Genomic DNA, 16,390 nt, shown 5'->3' with positions numbered 1-16,390 from the left:
CCGGGCGTTGGTGGCTCATGCCTGTAATCTCAGCACTTTGGGATGCCGAGGCGGGAGAATCACCTGAGGTCGGGAGTTCGAGACCAGCCTGACCAGCATAGAGAAACCCCATCTCCACTAAAAATACAGTAATTAGCTGGGTGTGGTGGTGCATGCCTGTAATCCCAGCTACTCGGGAGGCTGAGACAGAATCTCTTGAATCCGGGAGGCGGAGGTTGTGGTGAGCCGAGATAGCGCCATTGCACTCCAGCCTGGGCAACAAGAGTGAAACTCCACCTCAGAAAAAAAAAAAATTCTCATCCACATAGGTGTGATTTATGTGAAGCATGGTAGTTAATTCAGTCTACAAAGTTTTGTTTTGTTTTTTGTTTTTAATGATGTTTATTGTGGATTTCAGCAGCTAACATTTGAAAGCAATGTCTGTGAGCAGAACATAAAACTCATTCTAGAGTGCTTAGCAAGGTCTCATGCTTGAGGAATTATCGTACTTGGAGCTTTTAATCAGCTACTGTTGGATTCGGCGAATCGATTGGATCTGGGAAGTCTGGGCATGAGATCCCCACTCTCTCCAATGTTTATAGTCTCCTCCGTGATGGTCACATTCCAAGATATACTGATACCCACGATATCCAGGATATTGGTAGCAAACCCAGCTGGGAAATTCAAAGTACATTTCATTATTAAAACTAATTAGGAATCTGGTTAACACCCCAAAATCTGAGCCTCTTTCCTCAACTTAATGGTATGGGATGCTTTTAGTCTTAGAAAAATACAGCCATCCTAAATGTGTCAGGCACTATTTGCAAGCATAATACAGCTACAGCTAGTTGATTAGCCTTAATCATCAAAAGAGGTATAAGTGAACATAAATTCTTCCATAGAGGCATGTCTGGGGGAGATAAATCTGCAACCTTAAGTGGTAGTTGGTATAAAGAACTTGTGATTCAAAATTATGTATAACTAGAATGTGACATCTATACCAATACATATGAAATCTGATTAAAACAACCATTGATGCAACTTCAGGAATTACTTTGAAGTGTATTCCAACCCTGTTTTTGTACTTACGCCCCACTTTGTATCTTCATGGAGCCGACTTCGTTGTTGGGCCAACCCATGGCTTGCAAGGAGGGGTAGTCATCAGAGATCTCCCACTGGCGTCCAATAAAGTTTTCCTTCTCAAAGATGGTCATCTTAGACTCCTTATGATTCTGTAATTCAGAAATTGTTTTAAAATGTTCAGTACTGGTGCTATGGCTATCATTCACATTTTTCAAAATTGAAACACTTTTTTGGATTACACAAGGAAGCATGTGATAATTTATTTTAAAAAGGTTAAGGCAACAGATATGTGAGAAAAAAGTTACCCATAATTTTGTTTATTCCAATTTAAATACCATAACATTTGGAATGTACAAATAACTGATATACTATTTTGGAACAATGAAGAGGATTTGACAGTGGGAAAAAGTACTAACAAAATGCAGCCAACCAAGGGATGAATACTCACTAATGTGAAAAAAGATCTCACAAATTAATACAAAAAGTAAGTCCAAATATGTATGTGTGCGCTTGCGTGTGTATGTGTGTTGTTGGAAATAACCTGTATGTCCAGTAGGGGACATGAATAATACACAAGCATTAAAAAGGCAGAGACCAACCTGTATGAACTTCAAAAATGGACAAAACTGTTTGATGATAGAAAGTGGTAGGGGAGCAACTGAGTGGAAAGGGACACCAGGGAACTATGATGGAATGTTCTTTATATGGTTAGAGTGTTGGTTACATGGATCTATATATTTTCAAAACTCATGAGAATATGCACTTAGGATCTGTGCATTTTACTGTAGGTCAGTTATACCTTAGGGTGGAAAAATGAAATGTTTTTTTAAAAGTGAGATTGAAATAATTTCCAGATAGGGAACTATTTGTTTGGATTAGAGCTATTTCGGTTAACTTCTCCATCAGTTGAATTTTGGCAAGACTTTGAACCAAGGTGAGATTATTAACCAAAATCACGAGAAACTCACAAATAGACTGAATATCTGGAAAGGTTCTAGCCCAACCTAACTCCTAATACAGGGATTATTTTTCAGCACACCCCTGAAGATCATCCTGCTTTCTGCTTGAACTCTTTCCAAAAAAGACCAGAAACATCCCAGCCTGATGCATTATTGAGTAATACTTAAGTGTTCAGAACAAGAAGATGATTATCAATGAATGTAGATAGATAATGGAAGACTTGCCTATTTTTTAGTCATTCCCACTTACCGAAAGGTTACTTCAGCATTTCCCTGTTTCTGCGGTAAAATGTTGCACAGATTGAAATTTAACTGGCCAAGGATTTGCTTTTTACTACAGGGTAAAGACATTCACTCATTTACTAGTGTTTCACAAGTTTATTGGGCTCTTGAGTATCCACTTATTGCCACCTGTAAGACCCTTAGTTTTAGCTTAAGGGAAATACCACCTGGTGGAGAAAAATCAAATAGCAGGCTTAGAGGAGAAAGTGATGTTTTCTCTTTTTTTTGCTTTTGTCTTTTTTCCTGCCACATTCAGCATAACTGATGAGAAATAGCATGAACGTCAGTCTGTCCACACCCTCTTGTCCCATCCCTCATATGCACAGAAGTGGAAATTTCAGAGACTCACAGCTGAACAGATGGGGCGGAAGGACATGAGACGCTCAATGTGGTAGGCATTACTCCCACTCCAGGCATCCCAGCGAGGGTATTCTCCTCTCTCCAGGATAAACTGTTGCCCACAGAAGCTGGTATGCTCATAACCAATCCAGCTGCCAAAGACATGTAGTGTTTGTTCATGGTGTTCAAAGCCTATATGGCCTTGGGGAGAAGGCATCTTTCGTTTTAGATAAGTTAATAGTGGGGTAAAATATCAAGCCAATCCCAGTAGAGCTGTACAAAGTAATTTATCACAAGAGGTGAGGAATGAGTTGACAGGTATACTAAGCAGGTTTATGAATGTAATACTTGTTTTGGGATTATCACTGAAAAGGTCTGTCTACTTCACTGGTCTGAGTGAAGTATATTAGCAAAGCCAATCTAAAATTGTATTTCCGGGCTGGGTGTGGTGGCTCACGCCTGTAGTCTCAACACTTCAGGAGGCCAAGGCAAGCAGATCGCTTGAGCCCATGAGTTGGAGACCAGCCTGGGAAACATGGCAAAACCCCGTCTACAAAACTCAAAAATTAGCCAGGCGTGGTGACACAGTACTGCAGTCCCAGTTATTCAGGGGGCTGAGGGTTGAGCCTTGGAGGTGGAGGCTGCAGTAAGCCATGACTGTGCCACTGCACTCCAGCCTGGGCAACAGAGTAACACTTTGTCTCAAAAAAAAAAAAAAAAAATTTTTTTTTTTTTTCTCCATACCTGGTTCAGGATCTGGTGACTGACTATTGCAAGCTTGTCCAACCTGTGGCCCAAGGGCTGCATGCAACTCAGGACAGCTTTGAACACAGCCCAACACAAGTTTGTAAACTTTCTCAAAACATTTTGAGTTTTTGTTGTTGTTAGCTCATCAGCTCTCGTTATTGTATTTTATATGTGGCCGAAGACAATTCTTTCAGTGTGGCCTAGGGAAGCCAAAAGATTAGACACCCCTGGACTATTGCTTTGGCTCAAGCCAAACCAGTTGACTTATTCTTAAGAAAGCACAGGGATGAACCAGCAACTGATGGATTACTAGTATCTTTTTTCCTGTGACTTGCAAGTTCTTTCTCCTAGTGCCCCATACTTAAAACTTGAAACACTCAAGTTCAGTTTTTCACAATTGGGTCTCAGTGATGACACCTTAAAGTGTTACTTCTTTCAAAGGACTGAAGAGCTTAATATTGGTGGCAAGCAACTTGTGGAAGCCTATCCACATGCAAGGCCAGTTCTGCCTAGTCAAGGGCGAGTCTTTTCCTTAGGTGTTTTCAGGCTAATGATAAAGGCCTCAACTACTCTGCCAAGAGTCAGAGGACAAAAATGAGAAGGTCTCCCTCACCAAGATTAACCATCAACAAGAAACTGCCTGAAAGATGAATCAGGAGCTAATATGTCTCTGGAGTCATGGGGTTAAGGTTTTTTGTTTTTTTTTTTTCATAAAGAAATTAGCTAACAGTGTCTGCTCTGGGACATGCAGGAGGAGAGTTAGCCATAGAGGCAGCCACTTGACACTTTCTTCTTTACCAATTTTCTGCAGGCAAGAAAAACTCAAGGGTCTTATGGCTGTTCTGAGGGCACCCTAGGTAGCAGCCTGTGAGCCCCAGAAGCAAAAATTTGATTACTGCCACTGCCCCACCCCATTGTATGTATTTCTTTATCCAGCCCCTGAAATCTAGTACCAGGCCTAAGAACCTCATGTTCCTTTTAGCTTTGGCTTACTAAATTATGCATGTAGTGATTTCTTTTGAGGCCTCTCTCTGAGAAATGACTAGAGCCTAGGGGGACATCCTTCTTCCCCTATCCCCACTCTATGGTCCCATGTCTGAAGGGACTTGAAATAAGGGACTGTGGTTCTACAGAGATCCATACTCACGCGCCACATTCCACCTTGAGGGACCGGACATTATCAAAACTGCGCTCAGAGACATTTGGACAGGAGCTGGTGAACTCCATCCTCTTGCCCTGAAAGTTCTCCTGATCATAGATGGTTATCTGAAATGAGATTGAATGGCACAAGAGAGCTAGAACCTGGTACATCAGGAAAAACAGAGGCCCAGGTCAACAGCTTAATTTGTGTCTGACTCGGTGCTCTCTGTTACCAGCTGTAGCCTGGGATGTCTGATGAGGTATCTTCCAGTGTAGACAGGGCAGGAAGGGGTCTGAATTAATGCCACTGGTTGGTGTTCATTTGCCCAGAGTAGGGATGACGTGGAGGGAGGATTGGTTTATTGTAGAAATGGTCTGAAGGGATAACAGCTAGACCAATGGACAGGCCAAGGACTTATGGGCTCCCATTCCACCACAGTTCCTTCATAAGCATGGCCCAGAGGCCAGGATTCTGGGAGTCCCAGGAGTTCCTTACAGATTCTTAGCTTCTCCAGCCACACCCCCATAGAAACCTAGGGTGTAAAGGAGAGTTATGGTCAACCTTTTTGCACTTTGAACTAAAACCTGGCTTGTGGACCTGGCCAGAGGACCACTCCCAAAGCTGTGAGTTGGCCTCAGAGTTGACCCAATGAGGAGAATGGGGAGTGTTGGAGAGAGGCCAGTGAGAGGCCTGAGGATCAGCCACTTCAGCCAATGGTTAAAGCCAACCTCAGGCTGGGAGGCTGAGTCCTGTAATTGATTTGGGATCTAGTAGTAAATCTCTTTATGGGCCCTCATTTTCTCCATGGATATAATCATTGCTGGGCTGCTGTATTTTAAGATGACTTTAGTGGGAAGGAGAGAGGAGTTAGGAAACTAGGTATCATCTCCCACCCATCATTGGCATCCAGAGTCATCCTTCCTTTGTCCAACAGGACATCCTGAGAGATCCTTCCTTCAACACCACTGGAGCTTGTGTGGACCTTTCCCCTACAAACTGGGTTTTTTCTGGTCAGTCACTGCTTCATGGATGAGCACAGGCTTGGGGCCTGCTCTGTGCAGCATCTCACCCCTGCCCTGTTGGATGTGATGGGGGTGGGCTTACCTTCCATGGCCCCAGGGACCCCTGCGTAGGGTTGGTCTGAGCCATCTTCGTGGTTGGAAGGGTTTCTGGAAGACAGAGCACACATGAATGAGGTGGCCTCTGGGGAGGAGGGTGAGGTGACGGAATGCCTTGAAAGGTAAAGGAGACTTGAAGTCTGCAAGACAGACTTTGGTTGGAATTCTGGCTCTGCCGCTCACTAGCTGTGCCTCAGGATTTTGTTGTTGTTGTTGTTGTTGTTGTTGCTGTTTTGAGACAGGATCTTGCTCTGTCATCCAGGCTAGAGTGCAGTGGCACAATCTCACTTGACTGCAACCTCTGCCTCCTAGGCTCAGGCGATCCTCCTGCCTCAGCCTCCCATGTAGCTGGGACTACAGGCATGCACCACCATGCCCGGCTAGTTTTTGTATTTTTAGTAGAGATGGGGGTTTCACCATGTTCACCAGGCTGGTCTTGAACTCCTGACCTCAAGTGATCCACCCACCTCGGCCTCCCAAAGTGGTGGGGTTACAGGCGTGAGCCACCGCACCCAGACTGAGCCTCAGTTTTTCCATTGGTAAAGCTTCAACGTGCAGAGTTATTGTAAGGATCAGAAACAATAGGCTGGGCACAGTGGTTCACGCCTGTAATCCCAGCACTTTGGGAGGCTGAGGCGGGTGGATTACCTGAGGTCAGGAGTTTGAGACCAGCCTGGCCGATGTGGTGAAACCCTGTCTCTACTAAAAATACAAAAATTAGCCGGGTGTGATGGCACACACCTGTAGTCTCAGCTACTTGGGAGGCTGAGGCAGGAGAATCACTTGAACCTAGGAGGCGGAGGTTGCAGTGAGCTGAGATCTCGCCACTGCACTCCAACTTGGGCAACAGAGTGAGACTCCATCTCAAAAAAAAACAAAAGGATCAGAAACAATAATGCAGGTAAAGCACTGACAAGCATTGTAACCCCGTCCTCTCATTTGCTTTCAGGTGACAGCATTGCCTCTGTCCACAATATAAACTCTTTGGCAACCGCCTAGGCCAGACCCCTCATGTGACTGGCCAAACAGCCAGCCATGCCAGGATCCCAAGCTCCAAACTCCCTTGTAACCCTTCACGGTCTCATCCTTATCTGGCTCCTTTCTTTCTTTCTCTCTTTCTCTCTCTCTCTCTTTCTTTCTTTCTTCGGAGTATTTTTGTATTTTTAGTAGAGACAGGGGTTTCACGATATTGGTCAAGCTGGTCTGGAACTCCTGAGCCACCGTGCCTGGCCATTCCTTTCTGCTTTTCTATCTCCTAGGTCCTACCCAACCTTGACCTTGCCTCCTCAGATGCTTTCCTGCCTTCTCCAGCCCACAGCCACTTGCCTTCTTTCTTGATTTCTGGCACTCATCACAGTACCAATCTGTATTCTGGTTGTTGGATGTCCTGGTGAGCACCTCAATGGCAAGGCCTGGGTCTTCTAGGGGATTGGTATAGCATCGTGCTGAGCACATGTGGGGATGAGGGATTGGGAGACATTGAAAAAGACTTATTGAAGGAAAGTGAAGAAGAAAAGAGTTACAGTAGTTAACACTCAACAATGGCTATCTACATGTCTGGCCCTGTTTTAAATGCTTTACCTGCATTCACGCATTTAATCTTCACACAAAGCCTATGAATTAAGAATCATCATTATCCCCATTTTACAAATGAGGATACTGAGGCTCATAGAGGTTAGGTAGACAGTAAAGATGGTAGGATGAGTTTGAAAAAAGGAATCACAGAGCAAGAAAGAGGAAGGAAAAGAGCGGGGGGGAAGGGAAGAAGGAAGACAGGCAGGTGTGTATTAGATTTCTTGACTTAGGACAGATATTCATGGCCCTCCATCTGGCTGGTATTGGGCCCAGGAATGATGCGTGTAAACTCTGTAATATATCTTTCCATTCTCAATCTCTGAATAAGCAACATTTCCCAGGTCCTGCCCCCATACCTTCTCCCTGCTCATTTCTTGGGGGCTCATGCCCACCCCCCAGCCTTGGTTGCTAGGGCAGTGGTTATTGCTATATAAGTGACTCCTCTTGGGATGACAAGAGAAGGCTGCCTTCCGCCAGAGTTCCCCAGTCTTCTCCAGCCACCCTAGAAGGCTCTACACACTAGGCAGGAGAACTGGGCCCTCTCCTGGTCATGTCTCTGCAGGGCAAGGAGAGGAAGGGCAAGGGCACCCTGAGGGCCTTACTCACCCAGCTCCTGCTGCACAGTCTGGGTCTCCATCTGGTGCCACTTGCTCTGTGGCCCCCCTCTTTATAGCCCTGCGGCCTCTGGCCTCTGGCCCTGTCAGCACTCTGCTGTCCCTCTGCCTTTGTTCCCCCTGATCCCCAGAGCTTTGGTGGTTCAGCTTGCTGGGCAGGCATCCCTTGGGCCTTTGTTTAAACCAGGGATACAGAAATCCAGAGAGGCCCCTCTGTTTGTGGGCATGGCTGGCTGCTGCAGGCCTTGGCTGCTCTAGTCTTTCTTAATCTTAGAGCAGCTAGGGGGTGAGGACAGAGGTCTCTGCCATGAGTATTTGTCTCTTGTCCTTCTCCAGGTTCCTCACACCACCTTAGGATCTTCCTAAGACCCTGGGAGACCCCATGTCATATCAAACACATCAAAATGCACCTCACTTCCATACAGGATATGCATTTCTTGTTGTTTAAAAATGTGAAAGAATTATTATAATTCTGAACTCTATTGAGAAAAAATGGTTCATTGTATTCTTGGGAATCTTTTTTATGCTGTATTTATATATAACTATGTAAGAGTTGACTTCAATTGTAGTTGACTAGCAGACATGAGTCTCTCTGTAGCTATTTTATTAAATATTCCTTTTTACTTTTGTAATTTTCCTTTAAAATTTTGGAGCTATAACTTTTGGGGTTTTCAAAAAAGAATTAAACCATTTATTGAATAACTCCTATATATTAGACATGTGTTAAATGCTTTACTTGAAAGGTTTGAATTAAATACTTTTCCACAAGAAAAGAAAGAAATACTTTCCCACAGCCACCACAACAGTGCTATTTTCACCTCTTTTCCAGGTGAAGAAACTAAGACAGAGAACGATCAAGTGACTTGCCTAAGGTCACAATATTTATAATGGCAGAGCCCAGACTCAAACCCAGTTCTAAAGTCACTGCCCTGCACTGGCCCTCCCTCAGGAGTAATGCATAAATGGCCCAAAAACTTCCGGGAGAGGAAAGACACCTCCCTGGCTAGAACTGCAATTCTGAATATAAACACTGAGCATATAAGGGTTGCAACTTTATCTGTTTCAAAAGGGGAAGGAGCCTAGAAATGAAGCAATTTTTCCTCCTCAAATTACCTTGACTGCCTGTCCCTTTGTCTTTAATGTTAATTCCTTTCACCATTCTGCTCCCAAACAGGCCAGGTCCCATGTCAGTTCCAGGAGGAAAGGGCTCTTTCAGCCTGCGGGCCATCGTTGGGCAGCAGTAGGAAGGGGAAGAAGGCAGCCCTCTGAATACCTCCTCTGGACTCACCATCTAGATGTGAAGGGTTCACCTGCTCCATCTCAGATTCCCAGGGGCCTTCCTGTGACGTTGTCTAGGCAAGTGGTGATAGGGACCTAGATGTCCTTGCTTCTCCCCTCTAGCTCACCCAGGCCAGGGGCAAGAATTTCTGCCATCCACGCCTTCAAAACCAATTTTTTTTTTTTTGTATTTTTGAGACAGAGTGTCGCTCTGTTGCCCAGGCTGTAGTGCAGTGGTGCGATCTTGGCTCACAGCAACCTCTGCCCCCCAGGTTCAGGTGATTCTCCTGCCTCAGTCTCCTGAGTAACTGGGATTACAGGCACCTGCCACCATGCCCAGCTAATTTTTTTGTATTTTTAGTAGAGACAGGGTTTCACCATGTTGGCCAGGCTGGTCATGAACTCCTGACCTCAAGTGATCTGCCCACCTCGGCCTCCCAAAGTGCTGAGATTACAGGTGTGAGCCACCATGCCCAGCCAATTTTGAAGTTTTACTGTATTGTTTTAGGTCTTTGGAAATCTCACAGGCCCAAGTTACTATGTATATAGTACCTTAAAGGGTAAAATGACTTCTCCCCAGAAACTTCAGGACATTTGATGAAGGTTAGGTAGGGGAATCGTGGGCCTCCCCAGGGGCAGGCAGATGTGTTCTTCAAGCATCACAGATATTGTGAGAAGCAAGAGGCTGCAATGGATGTGGAGGTCTTTGAGCCAGGCAGATGTGGGTTCAAATCCCAGTTTCTTGGCTGGGAGATTTCAACAAGTCACTCAGACTCTCTCAACTTCAAAAATAGAATATCTGCCTGATACATTGTAGGCTTATGATTCCTTACCCTACTCTCTTTCTAATGACAGATACTATTGAAAATTTCATAGCAGCTTGGAGAGAAGAAGAAAGTTCTCCCATTTCCTCTGCAACCCCCGACTCAAGTTTCATCAGTGCCCCCTTTTTTTTCAGAACCAAAAATAAGGGGGTGAGGTCTGGTATGTATTCAAGTATTTGCAGATTTGGGCAGAACATTCCAGACCAGGTGTGTCCAATGTTTTGGCTTCCCTGGGGCACATTAGAAGAAGAATTATCTTGGCCCACACATAAAATATACTAACACTAATGATAACTGATGAGCTAAAAAAAAAAAAAAAAAAAATTTGCAAAAAAAAAATCTCATAATGTTTTAAGAAAGTTTATTAATTTGTGTTAGGATGCTTTCAAAACTGTCCTGGGCCACACACCACCTACAGGCTGCCAGTTGGACACACTTGCTCTTAGACATGTAAGTCTGATGCTAAGCATGGCACATTGCCCCAAGGATGTTTCTGATGCCTTGATTAACTCATGATGTCTGGACGGATGTCTGGCAGGGGACAGAGTTGCTTTTGGTATCATAGCATGCTCTGGCCACCTGGTGGCTGTGCAAGGGCTTAAAGCACTAGCTGTCTATGGTTGGTGATTCTTCTTTCCTTTCCCTTCTCTTCTTCCTTTCCTCTCCCTTCTCTTCTTCCTTTCCTCTCCAGAATTAGGGTCTTCGGGAAACACTCATTTAGTCATTTTTTCAATCATCCACTCTTAGGCTGGCTTAGGCCCTCACGGTGTGTCCTCATTGCATCCTGTGCTTTTCCAATTACACAAAGTCACATTGATCATGCTGCAGAAATTGCTTTAGGAACTAGAAGTACTGGTTTCCAAGGGTTCGGGGGAACTGAGGCACTTGGAGCTCAGATAAAGGACAAGACTTTTCATAGTATATTTTTCTGTAATCTTTAAATTTTGAACATTGAGAACATATTTTCTATTAAAACAAAGTGATTTAAAAAAATAAAACATTGTTTACCTATCTAATTCTTCCACTAGGCTCCATGCTCTAAAAAGGCAGGGGCTTCATCTGTCTAGTTCACTGGGTTTTTTTGTTTGTTTGTTTCTCTTTTTTTGTTATTGAGACAGGGTCTCACTCTGTTGCCCAGGCTAGAGTGCAGTGGCACAATCATGGCTCACTGCAACCTCCACCTCCCAGGCTCAAGCAATCCTCCCACCTCAGCCTCCCAGGTAGCTGAGATGATAGGTGTGTGCCATCATGCCCAGCTAATTTTTGTATTTGTTTGTAGAGACAGGGTTTTGCCGTGTTGCCCAGGCAGGTCTCGAACTCCTGGACTCAAGGGATTCACTGGCCTCAGCCTCGCAAAGTACTGGGATTACAAGTGTGAGACACTGCACCCTGCCTGATTCATTGTTACGGTTTTGGCTCTAAGCATAACTTCTAGCTCAATAAGTATATTTTGAATGAATGAATGAATGAATGAATGGGTTTTGTGATTTTGGTGGCATAGTCCTTATTGTTAGGAGCACCCAGCTGAGTTTGGCCTTCTCACCCCAGCCACAACTGGCCTGCTTGTGCTTCACACACTCTCAGCATTGTAATATGGGGGCTTTCCATCCTACTGAATTGCTAGTACATGGAGACCAACTTAGCTAATTTTTAATTTTTGCGGAGAAGGGGGGCTTTTATGTTTGATTGAAAAGCCCAAATGCACATGCACAGAACTATAGTGGGGGTCAGGTGGGAATCAGGGTTATTGTGCAAACAATTTACAAATATCCATCAAACATTCCTGGAGTCCTAAGTCCTCATCTGGCTTCAACCCACTTTTCTCAATCACCTTAAGTCCCAAAAAATTGAGGATTCTCAGCTGTCCAGTACTGACCACCAAGCCTTCCAAATATCAACTCAATACAGTTTTTAACAGAGTTCTAGAGGATTCTCCCTCTGACATTGTCTGGCCCTGCTGCTTCCCTTGCTGCAGCCCCCAGCCCCAACTCGTTCCAGGAAAGTTAAAGCAGAGCCACTCAAGGAGTGGGAATGAAGGGAGCAACCAGCTTGGAATCCCTTCTCCCAGGCTGGGTTTGGGTCTCTCCTGCTCATCCTTGTTAATACTAACTACAGCTTACTGAGCATTGACTGCAAAACCAGACAGTGCCTTTGTAATCCTTACCACAATGCCATGAAGTAGATAATAATAATAATAATACCCGTTTTATAGATGAGCTAACTGAGGTTCTGAGAGGCCAGGGAAGTTCTGGGCCAGGGAACCTAGCAGGGACTTCAGTACATGTCTATCTGACTGCAAAGCCCATCTTCTTTCTTCCTGGCACGAAGTAGGATGGTAATATCTACCTTAACCACTGCTATCAGAGGAAGGGAAATAAAGGGGTTTAGGGCAATGCTAGGTACTCAGAACTCATCACCACATGGTAATTGCATTACTGATTGTGCCAAGTCAGATACCGTCTTTTGCCAGATTCTCATAGAGACAAGTGGGAGCAAGCAGCACAGATTTTAGAGAAAAAAAAAAAAACATAAAAAATGTTTCCTTTGAATTTGGAAAATTCACTCCATTTTTCTTGTTTTCCGATATTTTTCTTTATTAAATTTTAGCAGCGTATTTTGTCAGTCTAGTTTTCTAAAGGGCATGGATCTACTGAGGACACAGATTGCAAACTGTGTTCTCAGCCTACACACTCATTGCACAACTGAGTGAGAAAACTGGCTGTCCAGAGGGGTGCGCTGTTAGATTTAGGGGTGATATCTGACATTAAGAGGACTGTGACAGCTCCCCAAATGGAACCTGGGCAGTTCGAACCTTGGGCTTCTCGACACCAGGGCTACATGCCAAGCATTGTAGATGCTCAATGGAATTTTGTGAATGGCTTGGACTCCCTGGCCTTGCTTCTAGGCCAGGGGAGAGGGAGTGAGGTCATGGGGCCAGGGAAGCCCTTGGACTCAGCACTTTGTGGTAAGTGCACAATGGAGTTGGCCAGGCGGCTCAGCAGCACTTTTGTTGTGTGGGAATAAGCAGGATGGGTACAAAGCAAAGGGCCCAGTCAGCATTCAGCATGCACCCACCTCCCCGATGAGGGGCTGCTGCTACAGGATCTTGTTTTTTTGAGCTGTGCCTTTCTACCTCTTTAAACAGGCAGGGGAGCCAGGGCCTGGCTGGGCCTGAAAAGCCAGTAGGGCAGGCAATGGGGGAGAACTTGCCTCCATTTCTTTCTGAACCCTTTCTGAGGTCATCCATTCCTCTGCTTCCAGGCATAAAAGGATGCCAACCTGCTAGGAGAGCTGTTGTCCTAAGGGCCCAGCCTCCACAGCCTGCTTGCTCTGTGTGTAAATGACTCAGAGCATCTCAATTCAACTCAGTCTAAGCTAACTTCTCAATACTGCAGCTTTAGTTACTTCCTCTCAACTAGAACCCCTAGAAACAGCTAGAGAAGTAGATACAAGGATGGGACTTGTCCTATTGTGTGACACTCAGCCCACTCTCTCCACTGTAGCTAAGCAGTCCAACTCTGTCTCATTCAGGGTTGCTAGATTGAGCAAGTAAAAACATAAGATACTAAGTTAAATGTGAATTTCAGGTAAATAACGGCTTTTTTTTAGTATCAGTAGATCGCAAACATTTTTTCTACTAAAAATTATTTGTTGTTTATCCGAAACTCAACTTTAATTGGGTATCCTGCTTTTTATCCATCAACCCTAGTCTTATCTTGCTTTTGTCTGGAGCACCCCATGATCCCCCTCTGCCAATCTGCTTCTCTTTTGTCCTTTGGAGAAGACAGTGTAAAGAGTCACCACCTGCAGGAAATCTTCCCTGGCTTACCCAGGCTGACCAGCCAACCACAGCATCCTATGACAAAGAGGAGAAAGGAAGAAAACCAGTATGTTTTTAAGTCTTTTTCCAAATGTTATCTAGTTTAGTCCTCCCAAATAACCCTGGGAGATGTGCCTAACTAGCTCCATTTTCCAATGCAGAAAACAGACTCAGAGAACTTATGTTATCAACCTGAGGCCACATAGCTAGGAAGTGGCAGAGCCACATTACAAACTCAATTCTCTTTGTTTCAAAAATCTGTATTTTTTTATCATGTTGCTTATAGGCATCCCTCTTCCTCTTGACTTGTGTGAACAACAGAGTAGCCAGAAAAGCAACTTTATTCTCATCTCCTCAGCCCCTTTATTTATTTATTTTTCTGGTGGAGCTCGTTTATCTTCTTTGCCTTGGATGTATATTTGGATGGACTCATGGCTTTTCTGGATACTTATTGGTAATAAAAAGTTAGATGGTTACTTTTATTATTATTATTATTATTATTATTATTATTATTATTATTATTTGAGACGGTCTTGCTCTGTCACCCAGGCTGGAGTGCAATGGTGTGATCTAAGCTCACTGCAATCTCCTCCTCCTGGGTTCAAGCGATTCTCTTGCCTCAGTCTCCCAAGTAGCTGGGACTACGGGCATCCACCACTATGCCTGGCTAATTTTTGTATTTTTAGTAGAGATAGGTTTCACCATGTTGGCCAGGCTGGTTTCAAACTCCTGACCTCAGGTGATCCACCCGCCTTGGCCTCCCAGAGTGCTGGGATTACTGGCATGAGCCACCGCACCCGGCCTATTTTATTTTTTTGAGACTGAGCCTCACTCTATCACCCAGGCTGGAGTGCAGTGGTGTGATCTTGGCTCACTGCAACCTCCACCTCCCGGGTTCAAGTGATTCTTGTGCCTCAACCTCCCAATTAGCTGGGATTACAGGCACCCACCACCACGCCTGGCTAATTTTTGTATTTTTTGGTAGAGATGGGGTTTCGCCATGCTGGCCAGGTTGGTCTCAAATTCCTGGCCTCAGGTGATCTGCCTGCCTCGGCCTCCCAGAGTGCTGAGATTATAGGCATGAGCCATCTTGACTGGGCCTAGATGATTACTTTAAATCACAAAAAAAGACAATCTCAATGTTAAATGCGAATGTTCAGTGTATGGTGGTAGCAACCAAAACTTCAATCTCCATTCAAAAGTAAGTCGTCTGTTTGTAATCCCATGCTTTAGGCAGAAACCCTGGACCCACGCAAAGTGAACCCTTTTTTCTTTCTCCCACTGTTTCACTGGTTTCTGACCCTTCCAGGAGCGGAGGAAACAAGAGAGGAAGAGGGCAGAAAATGTCTTACTTGACTGGTCGTGTGGTTAGATGGCTTCACACTCTCTGTATCTGGCAACTCTTCACAGCTGTCAGTCTTGTGGACTTAATGGTTCTTGGGAGAGCCCCCCACTTGCAATAACTTTGATCTAGGTCTATGCATCTCCACTCTGGCTACCTGTTCCTTCTACAGCTCCTAGGCACCTGGTGGCCACCTACAGTGTCATTCTGCTAAGGACACATTAGTCCTCCAGGTCTAAGTCGCTACAGCCCCATTCCAGCTCCCTCTCAGGCATGACCTCCCTCTTATCCATGGGAAGCACTCACACATGCTTTGCCATGGCCAGTTCTGGCATGTGGGCTTGTTCTTACTCAATCAGCCTCCTTTGCTTGGCCTCATCCCTCAGCAGTTGCCCAGCCTAACTTCTGACCTTTAGATTCTAAACTGCAGGCGATACATCTTAAGCTTTGAGTGGGCCCCTCGTAGCCTTCTCCTTTGCCTTGCAGTGAAGCTTCTTCACCCCTTCCCCTGAAGGGCAGTGGGATTCACAACACAGCTGCCTCCCAAAATTTTCTTTCTGCCTCTGTCTCCAATTTCTCCAGCTCTTTTATATTCTTGGTATAAGAAGAAAGGGTAGGCTACGCACTATGGCTCATGCCTGTAATCACAGCACTTTGGGAGGCCAAGGCGGGTCAATCACTTGAGGTCAGGAGTTGGAGACCTGCCTGGCCAACATGGTGAAACACTGTTTCTACTAAAAATACGAAAATTAGCCAGGGTGTGGTGGCACGTACCTGTAATCCTAGCTACTGGGGAGGCTGAGGCAGGAGAATGACTTGAATCTGGGAGCGGAGGTTTCAGTGAGATGAGATCGCGCCACTGCATTCCAGCCTGGGTGACAAAGTGGACTGTGTACCAAAAAAAAAAAAGAAAAAGAAAAAGAAAAAAAGAAATTTCTGCATAATGGTCTGTTGCACAACTCACTACTTTGGTTTTTAATATCTACCACTTTGGCGACTCAGCCGATTTTTGTTTTTTGGTTTTTTTTAGAGACAGGACCTTGCTATCTCGCCCAGGCTGAAGTGCAGTGGTGCAATCATGGCTCATTGCAGCCTTGAACTCTTGGGCTCAAGCGATCCTCTCACCTCAATCTCCTAAGTAGCTAAGAATACAGGTGTGCACCACTATGCCTGAGTAATTAAAAAAAAATGTTTGTGAGACAGGATCTCACTATGATGCCCAGGCTGGTCTTGAACTCCTGGTTTCAAGTGATCCTCATGCCTTGGCTTCCCAAAGTGCTGGGATTACA

General features: G+C 44.9%; 1 protein-coding gene across 1 annotated transcript; it reads right to left on the bottom strand.

Moving 5' to 3' along the window:
• Positions 1-373: 373 nt before the first annotated feature.
• Positions 374-9,065, bottom strand: LOC105476627 (crystallin beta A1). The gene is made up of 7 exons (XM_071081907.1): positions 8,951-9,065; positions 6,920-7,069; positions 5,635-5,699; positions 4,537-4,655; positions 2,653-2,794; positions 1,069-1,211; positions 374-653 (listed from the first exon to the last, which is right to left on the bottom strand). Exons 1-7 carry the CDS (start codon positions 9,063-9,065, stop codon positions 506-508), a joined length of 882 nt encoding a protein of 293 aa, XP_070938008.1. The 3' UTR covers positions 374-505.
• Positions 9,066-16,390: the final 7,325 nt, after the last annotated feature.

This window comes from Macaca nemestrina, chromosome 17 (genome assembly GCF_043159975.1).
Source record: "Macaca nemestrina isolate mMacNem1 chromosome 17, mMacNem.hap1, whole genome shotgun sequence".
Taxonomy (NCBI): Eukaryota; Metazoa; Chordata; class Mammalia; order Primates; family Cercopithecidae; genus Macaca; species Macaca nemestrina.
Note: the sequence above shows the minus strand (reverse complement) of the source record. Positions and strands in the feature narration are given on the sequence as shown.

Coding starts and splice junctions, on each gene's coding strand:
- LOC105476627 (XM_071081907.1), bottom strand. CDS start 9,065: ATGGCCCGCAGGCTGAAAGAGCCCTTTCCTCCTGGAACTGACATGGGA. Junction 5,700..6,919: donor TCTGAGGAGGCAAGGTCAAG/GTTGGGTAGGAC, acceptor TCTGTCTTCCAG/AAACCCTTCCAACCACGAAG. Junction 1,212..2,652: donor TCCGCCCCATCTGTTCAGCT/GTGAGTCTCTGA, acceptor TCTGAATTACAG/AATCATAAGGAGTCTAAGAT.